The 22,750-nt window shown below is 36.5% G+C and overlaps 1 protein-coding gene across 1 annotated transcript in view; it reads left to right on the forward strand.

The window, feature by feature from the left end:
- The window catches only part of SELENOF (selenoprotein F), a 55,445-nt gene that overhangs the window by 17,785 nt on the left and 14,910 nt on the right, over nt 1-22,750 (forward strand). The window contains exon 3 of the mRNA XM_035018118.1: nt 12,620-12,683. Coding sequence (XP_034874009.1) covers nt 12,620-12,683 — 64 coding nt within the window. The remainder of the gene's footprint in view (nt 1-12,619; nt 12,684-22,750) is intronic.

Genomic DNA, 22,750 nt, shown 5'->3' on the forward strand with positions numbered 1-22,750 from the left:
TTGAGGGTATATTAACAAATTTGGCTTATTTAAGGCCCAAACATTTTAAATAAGTCACATAGCATTTCATAATTCAAGTAAAAGAACATCAAAACATTTAGTTCTATTCAATTTACATGGAAAATCTGTAGCCAATTTCAGAGTAATTTAGAAGTCAGCTTAAGCAGCATTATTCAAGAAAGTGGCATGTATTAAGCTTTAGCCTATCTACTACTGGTAGAGATGCTACTGGAGTGTAAAACTTAGAAGGATGAAATGGAGGTTAAGCTAACTGTGCGTGAAATTGTAGTCACTAAAGAAATTTCACAGTTGCTTAAAATAGCTTCACTTTTGTAGTATGTCTGTAGCATCAATACATGAGCTGATTTCTTCAAAGGAAACAAATACAAGTCTTCAACAGATTATTCTAATTATAATATAAAACATTCTTCACTAAGAAGCTTTTTTAAAGATGTGAATAATGTTTGGCAACAGTTCTAATTCACTGAAAGAATCACTTAAGACTCCTGCATAGCAACACAAATATTTACTTAATAATAGCCAGTAACATTTGTTAAGTTATTATATGAAGGGTGCTATTCCTTTATCTGAGTTAATTTATATAATCTTCACAACCCTGCGGTAAGTACCATTATTATCCCCATTTTATAGTTGAGTCTAAGGCATAGAGATCTTACCTAAAGTCATTCAGCTAGTAAATGGTTATAAATATATCATATTTATGTAACAGAAGTCTTAAAATATTTTATGTAGTTATTAATTGAATTGGTAATATTTAATTTTTTAATATTTTCTAAATGTAGCATTTATCTGTCTTAAATATCAGGTTTTTTTAGGTATTTACAAATTAGGATCAAGGTTCTATCTAAGCATATTAAAACATTTTATCACATTTGCAGATTACAATATTTAAAAAGGAAATAAACCCTTAAAGTAATTCATGGTCTGTTTCCAGGCTGCCTTACAATTATATTTCCTAGACATACCTACCTAAGAGTCAAAATAAACTTTGTTTATATACTAAATATTTCTTCTTGTTATAGGCTTCTAGAATGTCAAAGTAAGACAATAGTCACTGCCCTCAAGGAGTCCAGTAGAAGAAACAGGCATGGAACTAGAATACAGTTGGCAGGATATTTTATTAGGCTAAAACATAATATTCAGTGTTAGGAAGGTACTCACTAAAAGAGTTAGAAATAAAAGTGGAAAAGAGGACAGAATCAATAAATCTCTTAAAGTTGATGTATTCAGACCCATAGATATAACCACATTAATCACAATGAAAGTGACCAACAGAAGAACTAAAAACAGTTCAAAAATTATTGAGTGGGAGGCAGAGGAAAGTTTTTACTTCTTTTATACCCTTCTGTACAGTTTCTTTATTATTTCCAGATGCATTGGTTTCTTTAAAGAATTCAGTGAGGGGCGCCTGGGTGGCTCAGTTGGTTGGGCGACTGCCTTCGGCTCGGGTCATGATCCTGGAGTCCTGGGATCGAGTCCTGCGTCGGGCTCCCTGCTTGGCGGGGAGTCTGCTTCTCCCTCTGACCCTCCCCCCTCTCGTGTGCTCTCTCTCTCTCTCTCTCTCAAATGAATGAATGGGATCTTTAAAAAAAAAAAAAGAAAGAAAGAAAAAGAAAGAATTCAGTGAGAAGTAGGCTGTAAATAAAATATACTCAGGTGCTATGAAAGCACACAGAAGGAGGGACATACCACCTTTTGACAGTTGGGGTAAATATCACCACTTGCTTATATAGAAGTTGCTGTTTATCCTAACTTGGAAAATAATTAGGAGAAAGTTCTCTCTGGCAGAAGGAAAAGTTAGCAAAAAGGCAAAGTCATGAAAAAGATGGCCATGTTAGATAAATCACATAGCTTGGTTATGATGAGAGATGATGCTGGTTAGGAAGGTAGGACCTGTGTGTCTTGATAAGAAGTTTGGACTCTATTCTGTAGGCAGGGAACAAAATTAAAAAATTATAAACAATGAACTGGCATCAGATTTGTATTTCAATGAATTTTGTCAGTATGAAGGATAGTTGATAGGACAGAGGGGAATACTGTTGCCAGAAAAATAACTTATATTGCCGTTTTCCAGAGGCAAGATAAAAGGGCTTAAGCCAACATATTGGTAGTAAAAATAGAGAAGGAGCAGACAGATTTAGGCAATAAAACCTTCAGGATTTATCAATTTACTGGTTGGAAGGGGTGAGTAAAGATGTTTGAGAAACTAGTAGCCTCAAGGAAAGAAGGTTACAGGAGACTTCCAACTAGTTACAAGGTAGCCCCTTAATGCAACAGTGGGGGATGGGAGAAGGGGCATTAAGGAGGATAACTTTTCATAAAAGCATACCCCTTTGGTACAAACTGCCTTTTCAGTTTTCCTTTTGAAGAATTAAGTGTTAAAAGCCTATCTGGGTACCATAATGTATTCTAAAATTGATAGTGTGCTTGTCAAAAAATGGGCAAAAAATAAAAATGTGTGGAACAGCCTAGTGTCTTTTGTTCTACTTTCGTATTGACACTCTTAATATTTAAGAAATTTAAGCTTTTGGGTTATTATAGCTTTATTTTTGTATCTTAGTATATATTAGGTGCTTACCCTCTTTAGTTTTAATAGAGAGCAACCATAATGTAATTTGTGCTGGTGGTTTTGTTTTTTATTTCAGATATTTGCAACCTTCTTAATCATAACTGCCCATTTCGTGACAAATAATGATGTTCAGTATTGGTATGGTAGTAACACTAATAGAACTGAATTCTCTTTTGAAAAGCAGCTTTTGCTGCCATATAATAGCACCCTATGGTCTGTTTTTGAGGCTATTGAATATTTGGGTGTTGAACCATAGTGTGTCTGGATCTCAGTTTTTCAAGTTAAGAGGAAAATGAGTTGTATTTTTCAAACATTTAGGAGCAAAAAGACATTGAATTTTTATTGAGTACCATACACTAAATACTTTGCCATTTTCTAAAATATTTTTACTTATTACCAAGGGGCTAATTGGTTTTATTTTAAAACTACTTAGATGCTCAGTCGGTTGAGCATCTACCTTTGGCTCGGGTCATGACTCCAGGGTCCTGGGATGAAGACCACATTGGGCTCTCTGCTCAGCGGGGAGCCTGCTTCTCCCTCTGCCTCTGCCTGCCACTATGCCTACTTATGATCTCTCTCTCTCTCTCTCTCTGTCAAATAAGTAGATAAAATCTTTAGGGAAAAAAAATACTCAAGTTCAGGGTCATTTTTACCAACTCTTTGGATGTTTTGACCTCAGGAAATATAGTGGTGATGTGTCAGGTTATTTCCTTTCATTCTATGATATTTCCTAAATATCATTAGAATTGAATGCATTGTTCCCAGGTGATGATCCTGGATTTTTCACACCAGTAACTATAGATGAGGAGGGGGGTATATCGGTGGGTGTATTTGTTTTCAGGTGAAAGTCTAATCATTACAGTCCTAAGTCTTGGTTATGAAATTCTCTTTGTTTTAGGTACATGAACAAATTCTATTATTCATCACAATATTGGAAGAAACCTTGTTCTGTTTTCCCTCAGATTTCATAGTTGGAATTGTCTAATTTAGAATGTGGTGATGTCAAACAAACATTTTATTTCTTGGTTTTTGTTTCATTTTGTTGTACTTTATTTTAAAACATTTTCAATGAGCTTTTTAATGGAACAGTGATTGTATCTTAATGACAGATTCCCCCAGTGTATTCTTACTTTCTCAGAACTTAATTTAAATTAAGGTAGATGTTACCTTGCTTGTTTAGTAGCTTTCTCAATCTCAAGGCAGAAACTAAAGATACAAAATACAAAACTAAAGAGCACTTTCATAATGTAGTAGAATAAGCTTTAAACTAAGCTTCCTTAGACAGTCATTCCTTTGTTTTATTCAGAGTTCATTAGAAAGCACCTTAAAAATAGTGTAATCTCAAGGATATAATATTAGAGAATTATATTTACCAGCTTCGTTTGCTAAAATTGTAAAGCTGAACTTATTTACCTAATCCTCCATATTCATTCATTGTTCCTTTGCAAGAATGCCATTAGTCGAAGTATATGGAAGTGTCAACAGATAAACCAAATGCCTTACACATCTGCTGCTTCAGTGACTTGAAGTGAAATCTTGACAAAAGCTTTACTACTAGATCTCAAAAAATTTAGTGCCCTAATTGTCCATCTGTAATTGTAGCTTGTTACTTCTAGCACTCTATGCACTTTAAAAAATACTTAAAAATATGACAATGATATTTTTTTTAAGATTTTATTTATTTGACAGAGAGAGCACAGCAGGAGGGGAGCTGGAGAGGGAGAAGCAAGCTCCCCCCTGAGCAGGGAGCCTGACACAGAACTCTATCCCGGAACCCTAGGGTCATGACCTGAGCTGAAGGCAGTTGCTTAACCGAGCCACCCAGGCACCCCCAAAAAGATGGGAATGATTTGATGATGAATAATGAATTAAAATTTAAGACATTAGCAGATTACTAAATATACAGTTTTGGTTGAAAACATTTTCCCTAAGAATTAACTGGCCAAATTTTGCAAAAAATAGCTTCTGCGTGATGTATTTTTCTACTATAAAAAAGGAGTAAAGTTGGTTTTAAGAAATTTCACTGGATGCAATTAATGGTTGGAAGAATGGCTCACTTACACATTTGAGTGCATCATAATTGTTTCTATTTAAGAGCTCTAAATAATGTAATATTCTGCTTTTGTCATGTTCTAGCCATACTTCCTTATTTTTAAATCCCTACATTTAAGGGCAAGCCTTCAGTAGACCTATAAAATAGTTACCCCCCCAATATCTGAATTCTATTCAACAGTTAAAATTTTTCCTTTTGTTCACCTAACATTAGAGCATTTTCTTCATATTGCTACTTAATATTCAAAGTTTTTTCAATTTTTTCTGATAGTACTGAATTTTATTAATGTTAAAGTTTTGCCTTTAAATAAAAGAGGATTTCGAAAATAAGAGTATATGGTTGTAAGCAATGTTTCATAAGGGAAGTAAACAATATTACAGCATTTGTCTTGCTCTAGTCAATGCTTACTTGGTTTATCTTTTAGAATTGGTTAGTCTCTTGAGCAAAAGCTTACTGTTTGTTTGTTTTGCAATATTTGCCTTATTAATACTGGAGTATAGTCCAAGGCAGTAATTCTCATCCCTGGCTGTTCATTACAATCACTTGGGTACCTTTAAAAGCAGTAATGGTAATTAAAGTACTGATACCTGGATCTTATCCCTGAGTATCCTAATTTAATTGGCCTGACATGGAGCAAGTTTACAGATTTGTGGTGGTGGTATGAAGGCACAGTAAAATAGTTAACAAATGCAATGCCTTTTTTTTTTTAATTCAGAAAATTTACATGACTCAAAAGTGTCACCTTTGTTCAGTGTTCTAAATCAACTTATTTTGTAATCTAGTTATCTGGTAAGAAACTGCATAGACCTGTTTTGTTTTGTCTTGCCTGTTAATCTGAACCATTTTGTAGCCACATGGTTTTACTTTAATTACAGCAAGTTAACACCACAAAATTAAGATTTTGGCTGTTGGCTATATGTAAAAACCTCATTAGCCCTAAAAATTTAAAACAAGAGGTTGGTCAGGTTTGTATGAGAGGGAAAAAATTATTATACATGGCCTAAGGTATGTTTCCTCTAAGTCTGCCTATTAGAGTTTTTATCACGAATGAATGTTGTACTTTGTCAGATGCTTTTTTTGCATATTGAGAAGATAATACGATTCTTATCCTTCATTTTGTGAATGTGGTGGATCACATTGATTGATTTGTGAATATCAAATCACCTTTGCATTCCTGGAATACATCCCTCTTGATCATGGTGAATAATTTTTTTAATGTATTGTTGGATTCAGTTTGCTAATATCTTGAGGATTTTTGCATCCACGGTCATCAGAGATAGTGGCCTCTAGTTTTCCTTTTTGTAGTGTCTTTATCTGGTTTTGGTATCAGGGTAATGCTAGTCTCGTTGAACGAATTTGGAAGGTTTCCTTCCTCTTCTGTTTTTTGGAATAGTTTGAGAGGAATAGGTATTAATTCTTTAAATGTTTGGTAGAATACATCTGTAAAGCCATCTGGTCCTGGACTTGTTTGTTGGGAGTTTTTTGAATACTGATTCAATGTCATTGCTAGTAATTGGTCTGTTCAAATTTTCTATTTCTTACTGATTCAGTTTTGAAAGGTTATATATTTCAAGAAATTTATCCATTTCTTGATTGTCCAGTTTGTTGGCATATAATTTTTCATAATTTCTATAATCCTTTGTATGTCTATGGTGTTATTTCTCCTCCATTTCTGATTTTGAGTCCTCTCTCTCTCTCTCTCTTTTTTTTTTTTGATGAGTCTGGCTAAGGATTTATCAGTTTTGTTCATCTTTTCAAAGAACCAGCTCCTGGTTTCAGTGATCTGTCCTATTGGGTTTCTAGTCTCCATGTATTTATTTTTGCTCTAATTTGTATGATTTCCTCCCTCCTACTATCTTTGGGCTGTGTTTCTTCTTATTCTGTCTCCTTTAGGTTTAAGTGTATCCCAAGAATTTTGGATCATTGTGTTTTCAATGTCTCCATATATCTTTCGATATCTTCTTTGATTTCTTAGTAGATCCATTCATTGTTTAGTAGCATGTTGTTATTTAGCCTCCATGTATTGGTGTTCTTTCCAGATTTTTTCTTGAATGATTTTCATACCATTGTGGTCAGAAAAGATGCATGATACAATTTCAGTCTTTTCAAATGTATTTGGACTTGTTTGTGGCCTAACATGTAATCTTTTCTGGAGAATGTTCCCTGTGCACTTGAAGAGAATGTGTAGGGGCGCCTGGATGGCTCAGTTGCATAAGCATCTGACTCTTGATTTTGGCTCAGGTAGTGATCTCGAGGTCATGTAAATCAGCCCCACATAGGGTTTGGCTCTTGCACAGAATCTGCTTAGAATTCTCTCTCCTTCTCCCTCTGCCCCTGCCCCTCACGCACACTCTCAAATAAAATCTTTAATTAAAAAAAAAAAAGAAAAACGTATTCCTCTGACTGGAGTGTTCTGAATACACCTGTTAGGCCCATGTGGTCTAATGTGTCATTCATAGCCACTGTTTCCTTGTTGATTTTCTGTCTAGATGATCTGTCCATTGATGTAAGTTGGTATTAAGGTCCCTTACCGGGGCACCTGGGTGGCTCAGTCGTTAGGCGTCTGCCTTCAGCTCAGGTCATGATCCCAGGGTCCTGGGATCGAGCCCCACATAGGGCTCCTTGCACCACAGGAAGCCTGCTTCTCCCTCTCCCACTCCCCCTGCTTGTGTTCCCTCTCTCACTATGTCTCTCTCTGTCAAATAAATAAATAAAATCTTTAAAAAAAAAAAAAAGTCCCTTACTATTACTGTGTTACCATAAATTTCTTCCTTTGTCTGTTAATAATTGTTTTATGGATTAGGTGCTCCTATGTTGGGTGCATAGATACTTACAATTTTTATACCCTCTTGTTGGAAATAACAAGTGTTGGCAAATATATGGAGAAAAAGGAGCGCTCATGTACTGTTGGTGGGAATACAAATTGGTGTAGCCACTGTGGAAAACAGTATGAAGTTTCCCTCAAACTTCAGAAAAAATTACCATATGATCCAGTAATTCCACTACTGGGTATTTACCCAAAGAAAATGAAAACACTAACTCAAAGAGATATACGCTTCCCTGTGTTTATCGCAGCATTATCTACAATAGCCCAGATATGGAAGCAACCCAAGTGTCCATCGATAGGTGAATGGATAAAGATGTGGTGTATGTATACACACAGGCACGTACTTTTGCGCGCACACACAGTGGAATATTACCCAACCATAAAAAAGGAAATCTTGCCACTCGCTACAACATGGATGGATCTAGAGGATATAATACTAAGTGAAAGAAGTTAGAGAAAGACGAATACCATATTATTTCACTCATGTGGAATTTAAGAAAGAAAATGAATGAACAAAGAAAAACAGACTTAAATACAGAGAACAAACTGGTGGCTGTCAGAGGGTGAAGGTGGGTAGAGGGATGGCTGAAATAAATAAAGGGGATTAAGAGTACACTTACCTTGATGGGCACTGAGTAATGTATAGAATTGAATCACTGTATTGTACACCTGAAACTAATATAACACTATGTTAATTATAATTCAGTTTTAAAAACCACTTATTTTTAAATGAGGTGGAAATTAGGGGATTCAAAAGTCATGTTACTAATAAGGCAAATCAGTTACAGAGCTGAAGTAGTTTATTTTTTGCTTTCCATTGGGAGGATGGTTTAGAAAGTTTAGGAAAACCTATTAATCATAACTTATGTGGAAATAAGTGTGGACTCCCAAGGGAAAAAATGCAATTTTGCATGTCATTTTTATATTTTTCTAAGGGTTTTCATGTGTTTCCATTTAAATTATTTGGTCAGTATAATATAATGGAATAAGGACCTACTAGTGTCTAAAGATAGATTATCTATACAAATGAGCTTCTTGAGGCCTATAAAAAAGAGGGCTACTAACTTGGTATTTAAAAAATAAGCTTGCTGGGCGCCTGGGTGGCTCAGTTGGTTAAGCAACTGCCTTCAGCTCAGGTCATGATCCCAGGGTCCTGGGATCGAGTCCCGCATCAGGCTCCCTGCTCTGCGGGGAGCCTGCTTCTCCCTCTCCCACTCCCCCTGCTTGTCTTCCCTCTCTCGCTGTCTCTCTCTGTCAAATAAATAAAATCTTTAAAAAAAAAAAAATAAGCTTGCTGTATAAAAGTTACCTAACTTTTTTGATTTCTCTTCCATTGGGTAGTTTTCCACAAATGTTGAAGGTCAGCATTTTTCCTATGCCAGTGATGTTACTTTAAAAAGTCCAGATGCTAAAGGGGAAAGTCAAGGAATTACAGGTTTAACCTTTTTAAATCCTTTCATCCTTTGTGCCCTGGAGAATTCCTGTTATAAGTAGCATATATTTTCTTACGTGAATTTGTGTGATGCCAAAGATGCTTATGATTATGTCACTGAAAACGTATCATAATTTGTAGTTAATTTCAATTACTTATTCACCATGAAAAACCAGTGTTTTTCTATGAACACCACAAATTCATAAGTAAAATGCCAACTAGCATCACAAATTAATGCTCTTAGGGGAACCTGGGTGGCTCAGTTGATCCTAGGGTCCTGGGATCGAGCCCCATGTCAGGCCCTCTGGGAGGGCTTTGCTCAGCAGGGAGCTTGCTTCTCCCTCTCCTTCTGCCTGCTCGTGCTCTCTCTCTTTCTCTCTCTCTCTGTCAAATAAATAAAATCTTTGAAAAAAACTAATGCTTTTAGAATTTGGTATTAATAATGTTAGGCAGCTCTGAGATAAATTTTCTTTTTGTTTACCCTAAACTGAAACTAAGCACAACGTATTCTACAAGTATGTCAAAGGAACTCAAAATATTTTTAAAGTTATGTAATGAAAAAAGGTAATTAATTCTGTTAAATGAATAATTCTCTGCATTCAACATACATACATTGAGAAGCTTTGTTGTGTCTAGTTCTGGAGGTAGTTATGATAAATATGACATTTCCTTTCCACAGTTATAGAATATTTATAGTACATTATAAGAACAGAATTCTGGGGTACCTGGGTGGCTCAGTCGGTTAAGAGTCTGCCTTTGACTCAGGTCATGATCCAGGGGTCCTGGGGATTAAGCCCCGCATCGGGCTCCCTGCTCAGCAGAGAGCATGCTTCTCCCTCTCCCTCTGCTGCTCCCTCCTGCTTGTGCATGCATGTGTGTGCTCACTCTTTGTCTCTGTCAAATAAAATCTTAAAAAAAAAAAAAAGAATTTTGCAAAAAGTACCTGCAGGATAGGAAATCAACAAACGTTTTCCTGGACAAAGTCACATCTGAGCTGCCTATTCATTAAAGAACATGTTTCTAGTATTTTTAACCAGTTGTTTTGTGGTACGGAGAAGTGCTTTCCATGAATGCCTCACAAGTCTGCTGGGATGCAGAATCCTTGAGTCCTTGAGACAGCCAAGTAGGGACCGGGATGCACAGGGCCCACCAAGCTAGTCATCTCCAGTTATAAGCAGCCTCTTCTTACCCCAGTGCTCCATGAAGTTGTTAACCATTTTCCACGTGTCATGATATGGAGACTATTGGGAAACAGTGGTGTAGAGAAATGCTATTATGTAAGGTAATGGAATCTCCACTTAGAGTTTCCAAGGGATCACAGACTTACAAATAAAAGCTAAATCTAATAACCAAATTTTAACTGGCCTTACTACTTTTTTAACTTTCTTAATTCTGGTAATATATATATAACATAAACTTCACCATTTTACCTATCTTTAGGTGTACATGTATCTCCAGAACTTTTTCATCTTCCTAAACTGAAACTCCATTCTCAGTAACAGTAGCTCCTATCCTTCCTTCCCCCAGCCCCTGGCAACCACCATTCTACTTTCTGTCTCTCAACTTGACTGCTCTGAGTACCTCATAAAAGTGGAATCATACAGTATTTATCCTTTTGTAATTGCTTTATTTAACTTAGCCTACTGTCTGCAAGATTCATCCATGTTATAGCATGTGTCGTAATTTTCTCTTTTTAAGACTATTTCATTATATGTATATATCACATTTTGTTTATCCATTTGTCAATAGACGTTTGGGTTGCTTCTAACTTCGGGCTGAAAAGTGGAATTGCTGAATCATACAGTTCTATTTTTAATTTTTTAAGGAACCACCTTTTTATTTTCTGTGGTGGCTGTACCACTTTATATTACCAACAACAGTGCCCAGGGTTCTAATTTTTCCACATCTTCACCACCACTGGTTTTCTGTGTTGTTTTAATAATAGCCATCCTATCTAGTGTGAAATGGTAGCTCATTGTGGTTTTGATTTGCTTTTCCCTAATGATTAGTGATGTTGAACATCTTTTCATGACCTTATTGGTAATATGAGCTGATATTTTTAAAGATATTCTGGGGTCTTGTCTAACAAGATTAACTAAAAAAATTAGATCCCCCTAATATCAAATTTTAATGCTGCAGAGAATCTTTGGAGATCATCAGAGTTCTTAATCTGAAATCCATTAGTGGTTTTAGAGAGTCCATGAATAGCTCAAAGCAAAAGTTCATCAGATTCTCAAAAGTATGTGATCCTCAAAAATTTAAAAACTATTGATCTGCACATGTGTGTAGGGAGAGGGACAGAGGAAGCCCAAGGTGGGGGGCTCTATCTCACAAACCATGAGTTCAGAATCTCCAAAACGTTTAAAAAAATATATCATCTCTTGGGTATAGATGGAATTAAAGTAAATTTCTAATTTCTACTCTGTACTTTTTTATGTTTTCCGAAGTATTTAAAATAATCATAGTGCATAGTGCATGGGATATTTATGCTATTTTAGAACTTAAAAAGTAAAATCCATCTTTAGCTCTTAGACCTACAATAAAAAAAAGTGTAAAAGCTAGCAAGAAATAAAATGGATATAGTAAGTTTTTATAATTGCCTGCCTTCTCTTAGAACCGTAGCATCCCCATGTCACTATAAAAAGAATGGGCAGGCTCTACAGCTGAAAAAAAGTGATGTTTTTCCATTAAATCCATTTCATCTGAACTCATTGCAATAAAATTTTTGCATTAGAGTTTTTTTATAACGAGCTTTTACTATAAATTGTGCAGGTTCTATATAGCTAGAAAAGCGGTATTTACCATTTAATTCATTACAAGTGAATTTCATTAAGGGACAATATTTGCATTTAAATTCTAACGAGGGGTGCCTGGGTGGCTCAGTCAGTTAAGCGTCCATTCTTGGTTTTGGCTCAGGTCATGATGTCATGATCTCATGGTTTGTGAGATAGAGCCCCACCTTGGGCTTCCTCTGTCCCTCTCCCTACACACATGTGCAGGATCTCTCTCCCTCTCTCTCCAATAAATAAATCTTTAACAAAATTTCTTTCTAATGATATTTTACTAGTTTTTAATATCTTTACATATTATATACTATAATTTTTAAAGGTGTTGAGGTTTTGTTTTGTTTAAAACATTGATTGCTTAATTTTAACCAACCAGAAAGAATATCCATGGCCATATCCATAGATATTTATCTATGATGGATAGATGAATACAAACCTGTGTTCAATTTAGCATTCTAAAGAACTATAGGAAATCTTTAGAATTTTGTGAAGAACTTAGAAGGACATCTTACCTATTCAAATTCATTGTCCGTTCTCCACATCTCCTTCAGTCTTTTTCCAAGTAGGGCTTAAATTCCTCAATCATTTAATATCCATGGGCCTCTATTTCCTCTTCTGTCATGCTGGAACTACATAGTTCTCTCCAGCTCTGAACATTTGATTCTCTTTATCTGTTTAATTGTAATATTTATTTTAACTGAAATAAGTACATTTTAAAAATTATAAGGGGGGCGCCTGGGTGGCAAAGTTAGTTAAGCTTCCAACTCTTGATTTTGGCTCAGGTCATGATCTCAGAGTCGTGGGATTGAACCTCACATCAGGCTCACAGTGTGGAGTCTGCTTGAAAGATTCTCTCTCTCTCTCTCTTTCCAAAATAAATAAAATCTTAAAATTATACCAGTTTTTTAAATTCTTGTTTTTCCTTTTGTAGCTTTATGCAGGTGCTATTCTTGAAGTTTGTGGATGAAAATTGGGGAGGTTCCCTCAAGTCCAAGGTACGTAAAATTATCTCCAGTAAATTCTCACTTTAATTTAAAATCAACATTTTACAAGAATACTTTCATTAAATATTCCCAAGAATAAATTTTTTAGGATTATACTGTCTCAACAGTGTATGTATTTTTTCCACATTTTGTTTTCATGGAGGTAGAGTTTTATAGTAATTGTTGAATACAAGGTTACTTTAAGCATAATATATGATACAACACATGATGAAGTGGTTATTTTCTTAGGAGAGCCTTTCCCTAAGTGTAACTTCTACAGGAGGCTTTGTTTTACCAGATATGAATGTAATCCCTTTAAGTAACATACCATTCTAATACATCTTAACTGTAAACTGATTTATATAAAATGCTCATAAGGGACAGTTGGAGTAAGTGAGAATAGACCTGTACAAAGTGGAAAACCATGAAGAAGAGAATTAATTACCATAGAGCTTGAGGCGCAGAGGAGAGGCAGTGATCCATGTGCAGGGTCCTCTCAGGGAATTTTAAGGATAAACATATGACAGGATAATTGTGAAAATGTATTCTTCTGGTTGACATCAAATTGTAATGGAGCTTTGCATCTCCAGAAAGACTTAGACTAAGACTTTTCTATTCTGTCCTGGCATGTCATTTGAAATTCAGTTTTATAAAACTGAAATTGTATAAAGGTAATGAAGCTATTTTTTTTATATAACGAATACATAAGTGCTCAGTTTATATACCTTGTTTTTATTTCTGCTGACTTTCTCATGGTTTCTCACCTTGTTTACTTAATGGCAAGAGAATTTTTTGGACTTAGTATCTTTTAAATTACCTGTATTCACACATGCCCTTTATTGCTGACCTAGAATTATTTATAATGATATATTGCTCTTTTTGGCACAGAAATGTAATAGAGTAATAGTTTGGCTTGGGGACATTTTATATGAGGCCCAAAGCAGATACACATCTAATTAAATGCATTCTTTGTCAGAATAAACACATTCTAATATAGCACAGAATATATCTACTTCGGCTTGGGGGAAAAAAATTCCTCATGCTGATTTTTTTTTTTTTTGCCTTCAGCACACTCAGAATTGTACCACAGTTAGTTTTGGTTTTTATATCACTTCTCTAAATGATAGTTTGATCACCCTTATTCCTAGAAATTGCTTTTTAATTATATTATTCACATTTACTGACTTGTTTTATTAATAATCTTTTGTGACTTAGATTTTCATGAGGTTAAGAGTAACTTTGATACCACAATTAGCCTTATTTGTGATATCAGATTTTATTATGTCTTTGGTACTAATTTCTCCAGTTGGAAGTTCAGTCTTTAAAAGCTTGAGTGGAGTTTATCAGTCCTTGTAGTGGAACTTAATTCTATATATTTCTTATATATAGTTAAATTATCATACTTTGGGTACATGTAGTCATACTGTCTTTTCCTTTTGAAAACAACTGGCTGGATTTTAATTCTATGTATAAATATTTTAACATACAAGTTTTTTTAAATGAAAGTGATTTATTTCTGTAATGTGTAGCCATATTCAATATAATTATGTATAATGCCAATGTTTTCTGAGTCCATGAGGAGCTGGTATATTTTAAGTATAACCATTATTATATTCCCACTTTCGGACTCACTATCTTAAAGATATTCTGGAATAGGGCATAAAGGACAGTTTCACTTTTTACAGTAATTACACATACCAGGCTAATTTTCGTGTCATCTTTGCATTGTCTTTGTCATCAACATCCACTAGCCTCTGGGATTATCATAACTTTTAATTGTAATTTTTTTAATTCACTTAATTTAAAATACCTATGTCATAAGACAGAAAAGGAAATTAATGTTAAATAATTCCAGAAGAGAGAACTAAATTTTGAAACATTTTATTGAACTTAAACCACTCAGTGTGGGGGAAAAAAAGGTTCCAGATTATATTCCAAAGCCAATTCCAGGTCCAGCTCCTAAGATTCTTCTAATTTCCATGTTTTGGTTGTGTAAGTATGAATACTTCCTTGTAATCCTTTAATATTTTTAATATTGAAGTATAATTGACATACAGTGTTTCCCGTGTACAGCTTTGGTAATTTTACATATTACACAGTGCTAACCACATTAAATGTCATCATCATCTGACACCATACAATGTTATTACAATATTATTGACTGTATTCTTTTTATCTCTGTGACTTACTGCTTATTTTGTAACTAGAAGCTGGTATCTCTTAACCCCCTTTAATCACCCAACCCCTCCATCCACTTCCTCTGTGGCAACCACCAGTTCTCTGTATTTAAGAATCTGTTCGTTTTTTGGTTATTTATTTCACTTAGTTTTTAGATTCCACATATATGTGAAATGATACAGTATTTGTCTTTCTCTGTCTGGCTTATTCCACTTAACTTAATCCTTGTAGATCCATCCATGTTGTCGCAAATGGAAATATCTCATTCTTTTCTATAGCTGAGTAATATTCCATTGTGTATTCCACACTTTTTTTTTTTCAATTAAAATATACCTGACACAAAATTTTACATTAGTTTCAGGCATACAACATAGTAATTTGACAAGTCTGTACCTTATGCTATACTCACCATAGGTGAGTTGTCATACAATGCTATTACAATACCATTGACTACCTTCCCTATGACTTACTCAGTCTGTAACTGGAAGCCCATATCTTCTACTCCCATTCATCCATTTTACCCATCTCCCCACCACACCTCTTCTGGCAACCATCAATTCTCTGTATTTATTGTCTGTTTCTGCTTGAATTTATTGTTTTTTAGATTCCACTTATAAGTGAAATCATATAATTGTCTTCTCTGACTTATTTTACTTACAATACCCTTTAGGTCCATTCATGTTGTGCAAATGGCAATATCTCATCCATTTTTATGGCTGAGTAATATTTCATTGTGTGTGTGTATATATACACACACATACCACATCTTCTTTATCCATTCATTTATCAATGGACACTTAGGTTGCTTCCCTATCTTGGCTGTTGCAAATAATTCTGCAGTAAACATAGGAATACATAGTTTTTAAATTAGTGTTTTTGTTTTCTTTGGGTAAATACCCAATAGTGGAATTAATTGGAATATATAGTATTTCTGTGGGGTTTTTTTTTTTTTGAGGAACCTCCATGCTGTTTTCACAATGGCTGCACTAGTTTACATTCTCACCAGCAGTGCATGAGAGTTCCTTTTTTTCTACATCCTCACCATCACTTTTTATTTCCTTTTGATTCGAACCATCCTGACAGGATAAGGTGATACGTCATTGTGATTTTGATTTGCATTTCCCTGATGATTAGTGATGTTCATCATCATTTTATATGTCTGTTTGCCATCTGTCTTTTTGTAAAAATGTCTTTTTAGGCCCTCTGCCCAGTTTATAATTGGATTGTTTATTTGGTGTTGAGTTCTATATAAGTTCTTTATATATTTTAGATATTAACTCCTGATCAGATATATCATTTGCAAGTATTTTCTCCCATTCAGTAGGTTGCCATCTCATTTTGTTGATGGTTTTCTTTGCTGTGCATAAGTTTTTTGTTTTGGTATGGTCCCAATAGTTTATTTTTGCTTTTGTTTCCCTTGCCTGAGGAGACACCTAGAAAAATGTTGCTAAGGCTGATGTCAAACAGATTGCTGCCTGTGTGTTTTTCTAGGACTTTGATGATTTCAGGTATCCCACTTAGGTTTTGAATCATTTTGAGTTTATATTTCTGTGTGGTGTAAGACAGTGGTTTAGTTTTATTCTTCTACATATAGCTGCCTAGTTTTACCAGTACTGTTTGTTGAAGAGACTGTCTTTCTCCCTTGTATATTTTGCCTCCTTTGTTATAGATTAATTGACCATATAAGCATGGGGGTTTTTTCTTGACTTTCTGTTCTGGTCTGTTGATCTGTGTGTCTGTTTTTATGCCAGCACCATACTCTTGATTAGTATAGCTTATATTTTGAAATCTAGGATTTTGATACAGCCAGCTTTGTTCTCAAGAATGCTTTGGCTGTTCAGGGTCTTCTGTGGTTCCATACAAATTTTAGGATGATTTGTAGTTCAGTAAAAATGCTTTTGGTGTTTTGATAGGGATTTTGTCAACTCTGTAGATTGCTTTGAGTAGTATGGACATTTCACAATGTCCTTCACAAAGAACTTCACAGAGTTCTCCCAGTCCATTAGCATGGTATCTCTTTCCATTTTTTTATGTCATTTTTAATTTCTATCACAAATGTTTTATACTTTCTAGAGTGCAGGTCTTCCATGTCCTTTGTTAAGTTTATTCCTAAGTATTTCATTCTTTTTGGTACAGTGGTAAATGGGATTTTTTTCTTTATTTCTCTTTCTGCTACTAAATTGTTAATGTTTAAAACTATAACCAATTTCTGTATATTAATTGTATATCCTGAAATTTTACTGACCTCACTATCAATTCTAATAGTTTTTTGGTGGACTCTTCAGGTTTTTCTATATATAGTATGTCATCTGCATGTAGTGGCAGTTTTACTTTAACAGTTTCTTTGCCTTTTATCTCTTGTTCTTATCTGATTGCTGCAAGTAGAACCTCCAGTGGTATGTGGAATAAAAGTGGCAAGGCAGCAGTGGACATCCTTGTCTTGTTTTGGATCTTAGAGGAAAAGCTCTCAGTGTTTCACCATTGTGATGATGTTGGCTTTGGGTTGTTTTTTTTTTTAATACGGCCTTTATTATGTTGAGGTATGTTCCCTCTAAACCCACTTTGTTGAGAGTTTTTATCGTGAATGATGGATTTTGTCAAAGGCTTTTTCTGTATCTGTTGCGATGATCATTTGGTTTTTATCCTTTCTCTCAGTGATGTAGTGTATCAGTGACTGTTCTGTGAATATTGAACCTTCCTTGCATCCCAGGAAAAAACCCCACTTGACTGTGGTGAATGTTCCCTTTAATGTATTGTTGGTTGACTGAATAATTTGTTGAGGATTTTTGCATCTATGTTAATCAGAGATATTGGCCTGTAATTTACTTTTTTGTGGTATCAAGGTAACACTGACCTAATGGAATGTATCTTCCTCTATTTTTTGGAATAGTTTAACAATAGTTATGAAATCTTGAAATGTTCCATAGAATTCACCTGTGAAGCCATCTACTCCTTGAATCTTGTTTGTTGGAAGTTTTTTGATTACCAGTTCAATTCCTCTAAGAGTTAATTGGGCTGTTCAGGTTTTCTGTTTTCTTTCCTGATTCAGTTTTGAAAGATTGTATGTTTCTAGGTATTACCCATTTCTTCTGGGTTGTTCAGTTTGTTGGCATGTAATTTTTCATAGTCTTCTCTTAAAATCTTTTGTTTTTCTGTGGTGTCGGTTGTTATGTCTTTCATTTCTGATTTGGAGTCCTCTCTTGATGAGTATGGCTAAAGCTTTATCAATTTTTATTATCTTTTCAGAGATCCAACTCTTTTATGCTGTATTTTTAGTCTCTCTTTATTCCTGCTCTAAAAGTTTTTTTTTCTTCTGCTAACCTTGGGTTTTGTTTGTTATTCTTGTCCTAGTTTAAGTGTAAGGTTGTTTGAGATTTTTCCTGTCTCATTTACAGGTCAGCCTGCATTGCTATAAATTTCCCTCTTAGAATTGCTTTTGCTGCAACCCATAGATTTTGAACCATTGGCATTTCCATTTTCATTCGTCTTCCTGTGTTTTTATTTCCTCTTTGAGTTCTTCGTTGACCCATTGGTTGTTTAGAAGTATGTCTTATAAGGCTGGTGTAGTGGTGATGAACTCCTTTAATTTTGTCTGGGAAGCTCTTTGTCTCTGCTTCAATTCTGGATGATAATCTTACCTGTAGAGTACCCTTGGTGGTAGGTTGTAGGGTTTGGGCGGGGCGGGAGGGGTTCATTTTCCTTTTTAGGACTTTGAATATATCATGCCACTGCTTTCTGGCCTGCAGCATTTTTGCTGAAAATTCAGCCAATAGCCTTATGGAGTTTCCCTTGTATAAAACTTTTTGCTTCTCTTCTTGCTGCTTTAAAATTTTTCCCTGATCTTAAACTTGACATTTTAATTATTTTATGTAGTGGTATGGCTCTCCTTAGGTTCATCTTGTTTTGAACTCTGCTTTCTGAACCTGCATGTCTGTTTCCTTCCCCAGGTTAGGGAAATTTTCAGCTATTATTTCTTCAGATAAGATTTCTGCCCCTTTTTCTCTCTCCTTCTGGGACCCCTATAATGCAAATGACGTTGTCAAAGAAATCCCTTAAACTCTACTCTTTTTTTTTTTTTTTTTTTTAATTAAGTAGGCTCCATACCCAACATGGGGCTTGAACTCCTGATCCTGAGATCAAGAGTCACATGCTCCAGCAACTGAGCCAGCCAGGCACCTCTTACTCATCTTTTTTTTTTTTTTTAAAGTATTATTTATTTAATTAATCTCTACATCCAGCATGGGGCTTGAACTCATGACCCCAAGATCAAGAGTCACACGCTCCAGACTGAGCCATCCCAGCACCCCTCTGCTCACTTTTAAAATTCTTTTTTTCGTTTTGCTGTTCAGCTTGGTTGCATTCCATAGCCTGTCTTCAAGATCTATGATCCATTGTTCTGCATCTGCTAACCTACTGTTGATTCCCCCAGTGTATTTTTCATTTCAGTTATTATATTCTTCAACTCTGGTTCTTTTTTATATTTTCTCTTTGTTGAAGTTCTCACTTAGTTCTTCCACTCTTCTCTCCAGTCCAGTGAGCATCTTTATGATCATTACTTTTAAATTCTTTATCAGACCATTGCTTATCTGTGTTTCATTTAGTTCTTTTCCTGAAGTTACGTCTTTTTCTTTCTTTGGTAGCATATTCTTCTGTCTCTCCAGTCTGCTTGTTTCTATGAATTAGGCAGAACAGTTACTTCTAAACTTGGAGGAATGGTCTTGTGTATGGTTGTCCCCTGGGTGGACTGTGAAGCTGATCAAGTGCATGCTGGGGTGTCCTGGGGCTCTCCATCTAGAGGGCACCTGGCAAGGCAGCCTGATGCAAGGTGGGGCATGGGCCTGGGGGTCCTAGGGTACTCTCTGTAGGGCGCATTTTGGTAAAACATCCGTAGCTGAAGTGGGCATGGGCCAAGGTGGTCCTGGAGCTCTCTGTGCCCAGGGAGCCCTGAGAGGACAGCTAAAGCTGCAGTGGATATGGGTTGTGGCTGTCGCAGCGCTCTCCAGGCAGAAAGCACCTTGTGGGATAGCTGAAGCTGAAGTGGGTAAGGTCAGGGTATCCCAGAATGCTCAGTGCAGGGAGTATCCTGGCAGGGGACTAGAACTGGGCCAGCATGGGCTGGGCGTTCCCGGAGCTGAACCAGGTGACCCAGAAGGTCCCAGTACTCTCTGTGCCAGGGGTGTCCTAGGAAGCATTTAGGAGCCAGGGAGGTGTGGGGCTGGAGTGTTAGGGAGTGCTTTGTGTTTGTGTCACATTGGCACAGCTGCTGGCTCTACAGTGAGCACTGACCAGGGGTGTCCTGGTGTGCGCTGTGCTGGAGCTGCTTGGTGGGGTGGTTGGGGTTGATGTGGGTGAGGCACCCAGGACTCACTGAGGCAACAGGCTGGTTAGGGTATCTGGACCCTCCTGCCATCCAAGTTATCAGGGTAGAGGGAGAACATAAACCATGGCACTCACCAGCCCCTCCAACCTAGAGAGTGCCAGCAGCTCTCCCCCCATTTGGCAGAGTTCTAGTGCTGGATCTTTAAATTCTACTTGAACTTTTTTTTTTTTTAAGATTCCATTCATTCATTTGACAGAGAGAGAAAGCACAAGTAGACAGAGTGGCAGGCAGAGGGAGAGGGAGAAGAAGGCTCCCCGCTGAGCGGGGAGCCGGACGCGGAGCTTGATCCCAGGACCCTGGGATCGTGACCTGAGCCAAAGGCAGCCGCTTAACTGACTGAGCCACCCAGGCGCCCCTCTACTTGAACTTTAAAACACCTTTCCCCTCATTCCCCTCCCCACCCCTACCCCGTGGCCCAGGATGTCAGGCTGGTGTGGGCTGGGGGCCCTGTTCTTGATTGCACTGTCACAATAGAGAGGGAATGTAACCTATGGTACTCACCTGCTCTTTTGACCCAGAGAGAGTTCCAGCAGCTTTCTCACTATTTGGCAAGGTTCTGGGGCTAGTTCCTTTCTGTTCTAGTTGCTCTTTTAAACCTCAGCTTTTTTTTTCTGTGCCCCAGGACATCCAGGGCTACAGTGGGCTAGGGGCCAGTGCCGTAGACTATGCCACAGGACAGATGAATCTGCTCACCCTCAGTACTATCCCTCTCCACTGCCGTTCCCACCCTCTCTCCTGCCGTTCTCTCTGTGCTCTCTATCTTTTGTTGTACAGAAACTTTCAGTCGGCCCTAAGTTCCTCAGGAGGACATGCTCTATAAATAGGTGTAAGTTTGATGTGTCCGTGGAGAAGGTGAGTTCAGGGTCTTCCTGAGTTGCCATCTTGGACCAGAACCTTCCTATACCACATATACTTTATCCATTCATCTATCAGTGGACACTTGGGTGGCTTCCACATCTAGGCTTTTGTAAGTAATGCTGCAGTAATAGGGGGTGCTTGTATCTTTTCAAGTTTGTGTTTTCGTTTCTTTGAATAACCCTGTAGTGGAATAAGTGGATCATACGGTTTTTCTATTTAATTTTTTTGAGGAACCTCCATACTGTTTTCCCATCAGCAGTGCATGAGGGTTCCCTTTTCTTCACATCATAGCCAACACTTGTTATTTTTTGTCTTTTTCATATTAGCCATTCTGATTGGTGTGAAGTGATCTCACTGGGATTTGATTTGCATTAACCTGGTGATCAGTGATAACATCTTTTCATGTATCTGTTTGCCACGCGTATGTCTTCTTTGGAAAAATGTCTATTTAGGTCCTTTGCCCAGTTTTTAATCAGATTGTTTGGTTTTTGGTGTTGAGTTGTATATTCTCACACGTGTCATTTGCATATCCTCTCCTGTTCACTAGGTTGCCTTTTGATTTGTTGATGGTTTTCTGTGCTGTGCAGAGGCTTTTTGTTTTTGGTGTAGTCCCAACAGTTTTTGTTTCCTTTACCTGAAGAGACATTTCCATAAATATGTTGCTAAGGCCAGTATCCAAGAGATTATAGCCATTGTTTTCTTTTAGGAGTTTAATGATTTTGGGTCTCACATTTAGGTCCTTAATCCATTTTGAGTTTATTTTTGTGAATGGTTTAAGAAACTGGTCCAGTTTAATTCTTTTGCATATACCTGTCCAGTTTTCCCACCACCATTAATGAAGTTACTGTCTTTTTCCCGTTGTATATTGTGTTATAGATTAATTGACCATTTAAGCATGGGTTTATTTCTGGGCTCTGTCCTATTCCATGATCTATGTGTCTGTTTTTGTGCTAGTACCCTACTGTTTTGATTACTGCAGCTTTAGTAGTATATCTTGAAATCTGGAATTGTATTATCTCTAGCTTTGCTTTTCTTTCTGAAGATTGCTTTGGCTATTGAAGGTCTTTTACATTTCCATAAAAATTTTAGGATTATCTGTTCTAGTTCGGTGAAAAATGCTATTTGATAGGGATTTCATCGAATCTGTAGATTGTTTTGGGTAGTATGGACATTTTTAATAGTAGTAATTCCTCCAGGGCACCTGGGTTGCCCAGTCGGTTAAGCATCTGCCTTCGGCTCAGGTCATGATCCCAGGGTCCTGGGATCCAGCCTGGCATCAGGCTCCCTGCTCTGCAGAGAGTCTGCTTTTCCCTCTGCCCCTCCCCCCACTCATGTTTTCTCTCTCCCCCCCCCTCTCTCAAATAAAACCTTAAAAATATATATATAGTAATTCCTCCAGTTCATGAGCACAGAATATCTTTCCATTTGTTTTTGTCATGTTCAGTTTCTTTCATCAGTGTCCTGTAGTTTTCAGAATATTGGTGTTTGACTTCCATGGTTTAATTATTCCTAGGTATTTTATTCTTTTTGGTGCAGTTTAAATGGGATTGTTCTCTTAATTTCTCTCTCTGCTACTTCATTATTAGTGTATAGAAATAAAGCCAGTTTCTGTGTATTAATTTTGTATCCTGAAACTTTGCTGAATGTATCTGTTCTAATCGGG

Source organism: Mirounga leonina, unplaced genomic scaffold, assembly GCF_011800145.1.
Source record: "Mirounga leonina isolate KUSES-001 unplaced genomic scaffold, KU_Mleo_1.0 Mir_173, whole genome shotgun sequence".
Lineage (NCBI taxonomy): Eukaryota > Metazoa > Chordata > Mammalia > Carnivora > Phocidae > Mirounga > Mirounga leonina.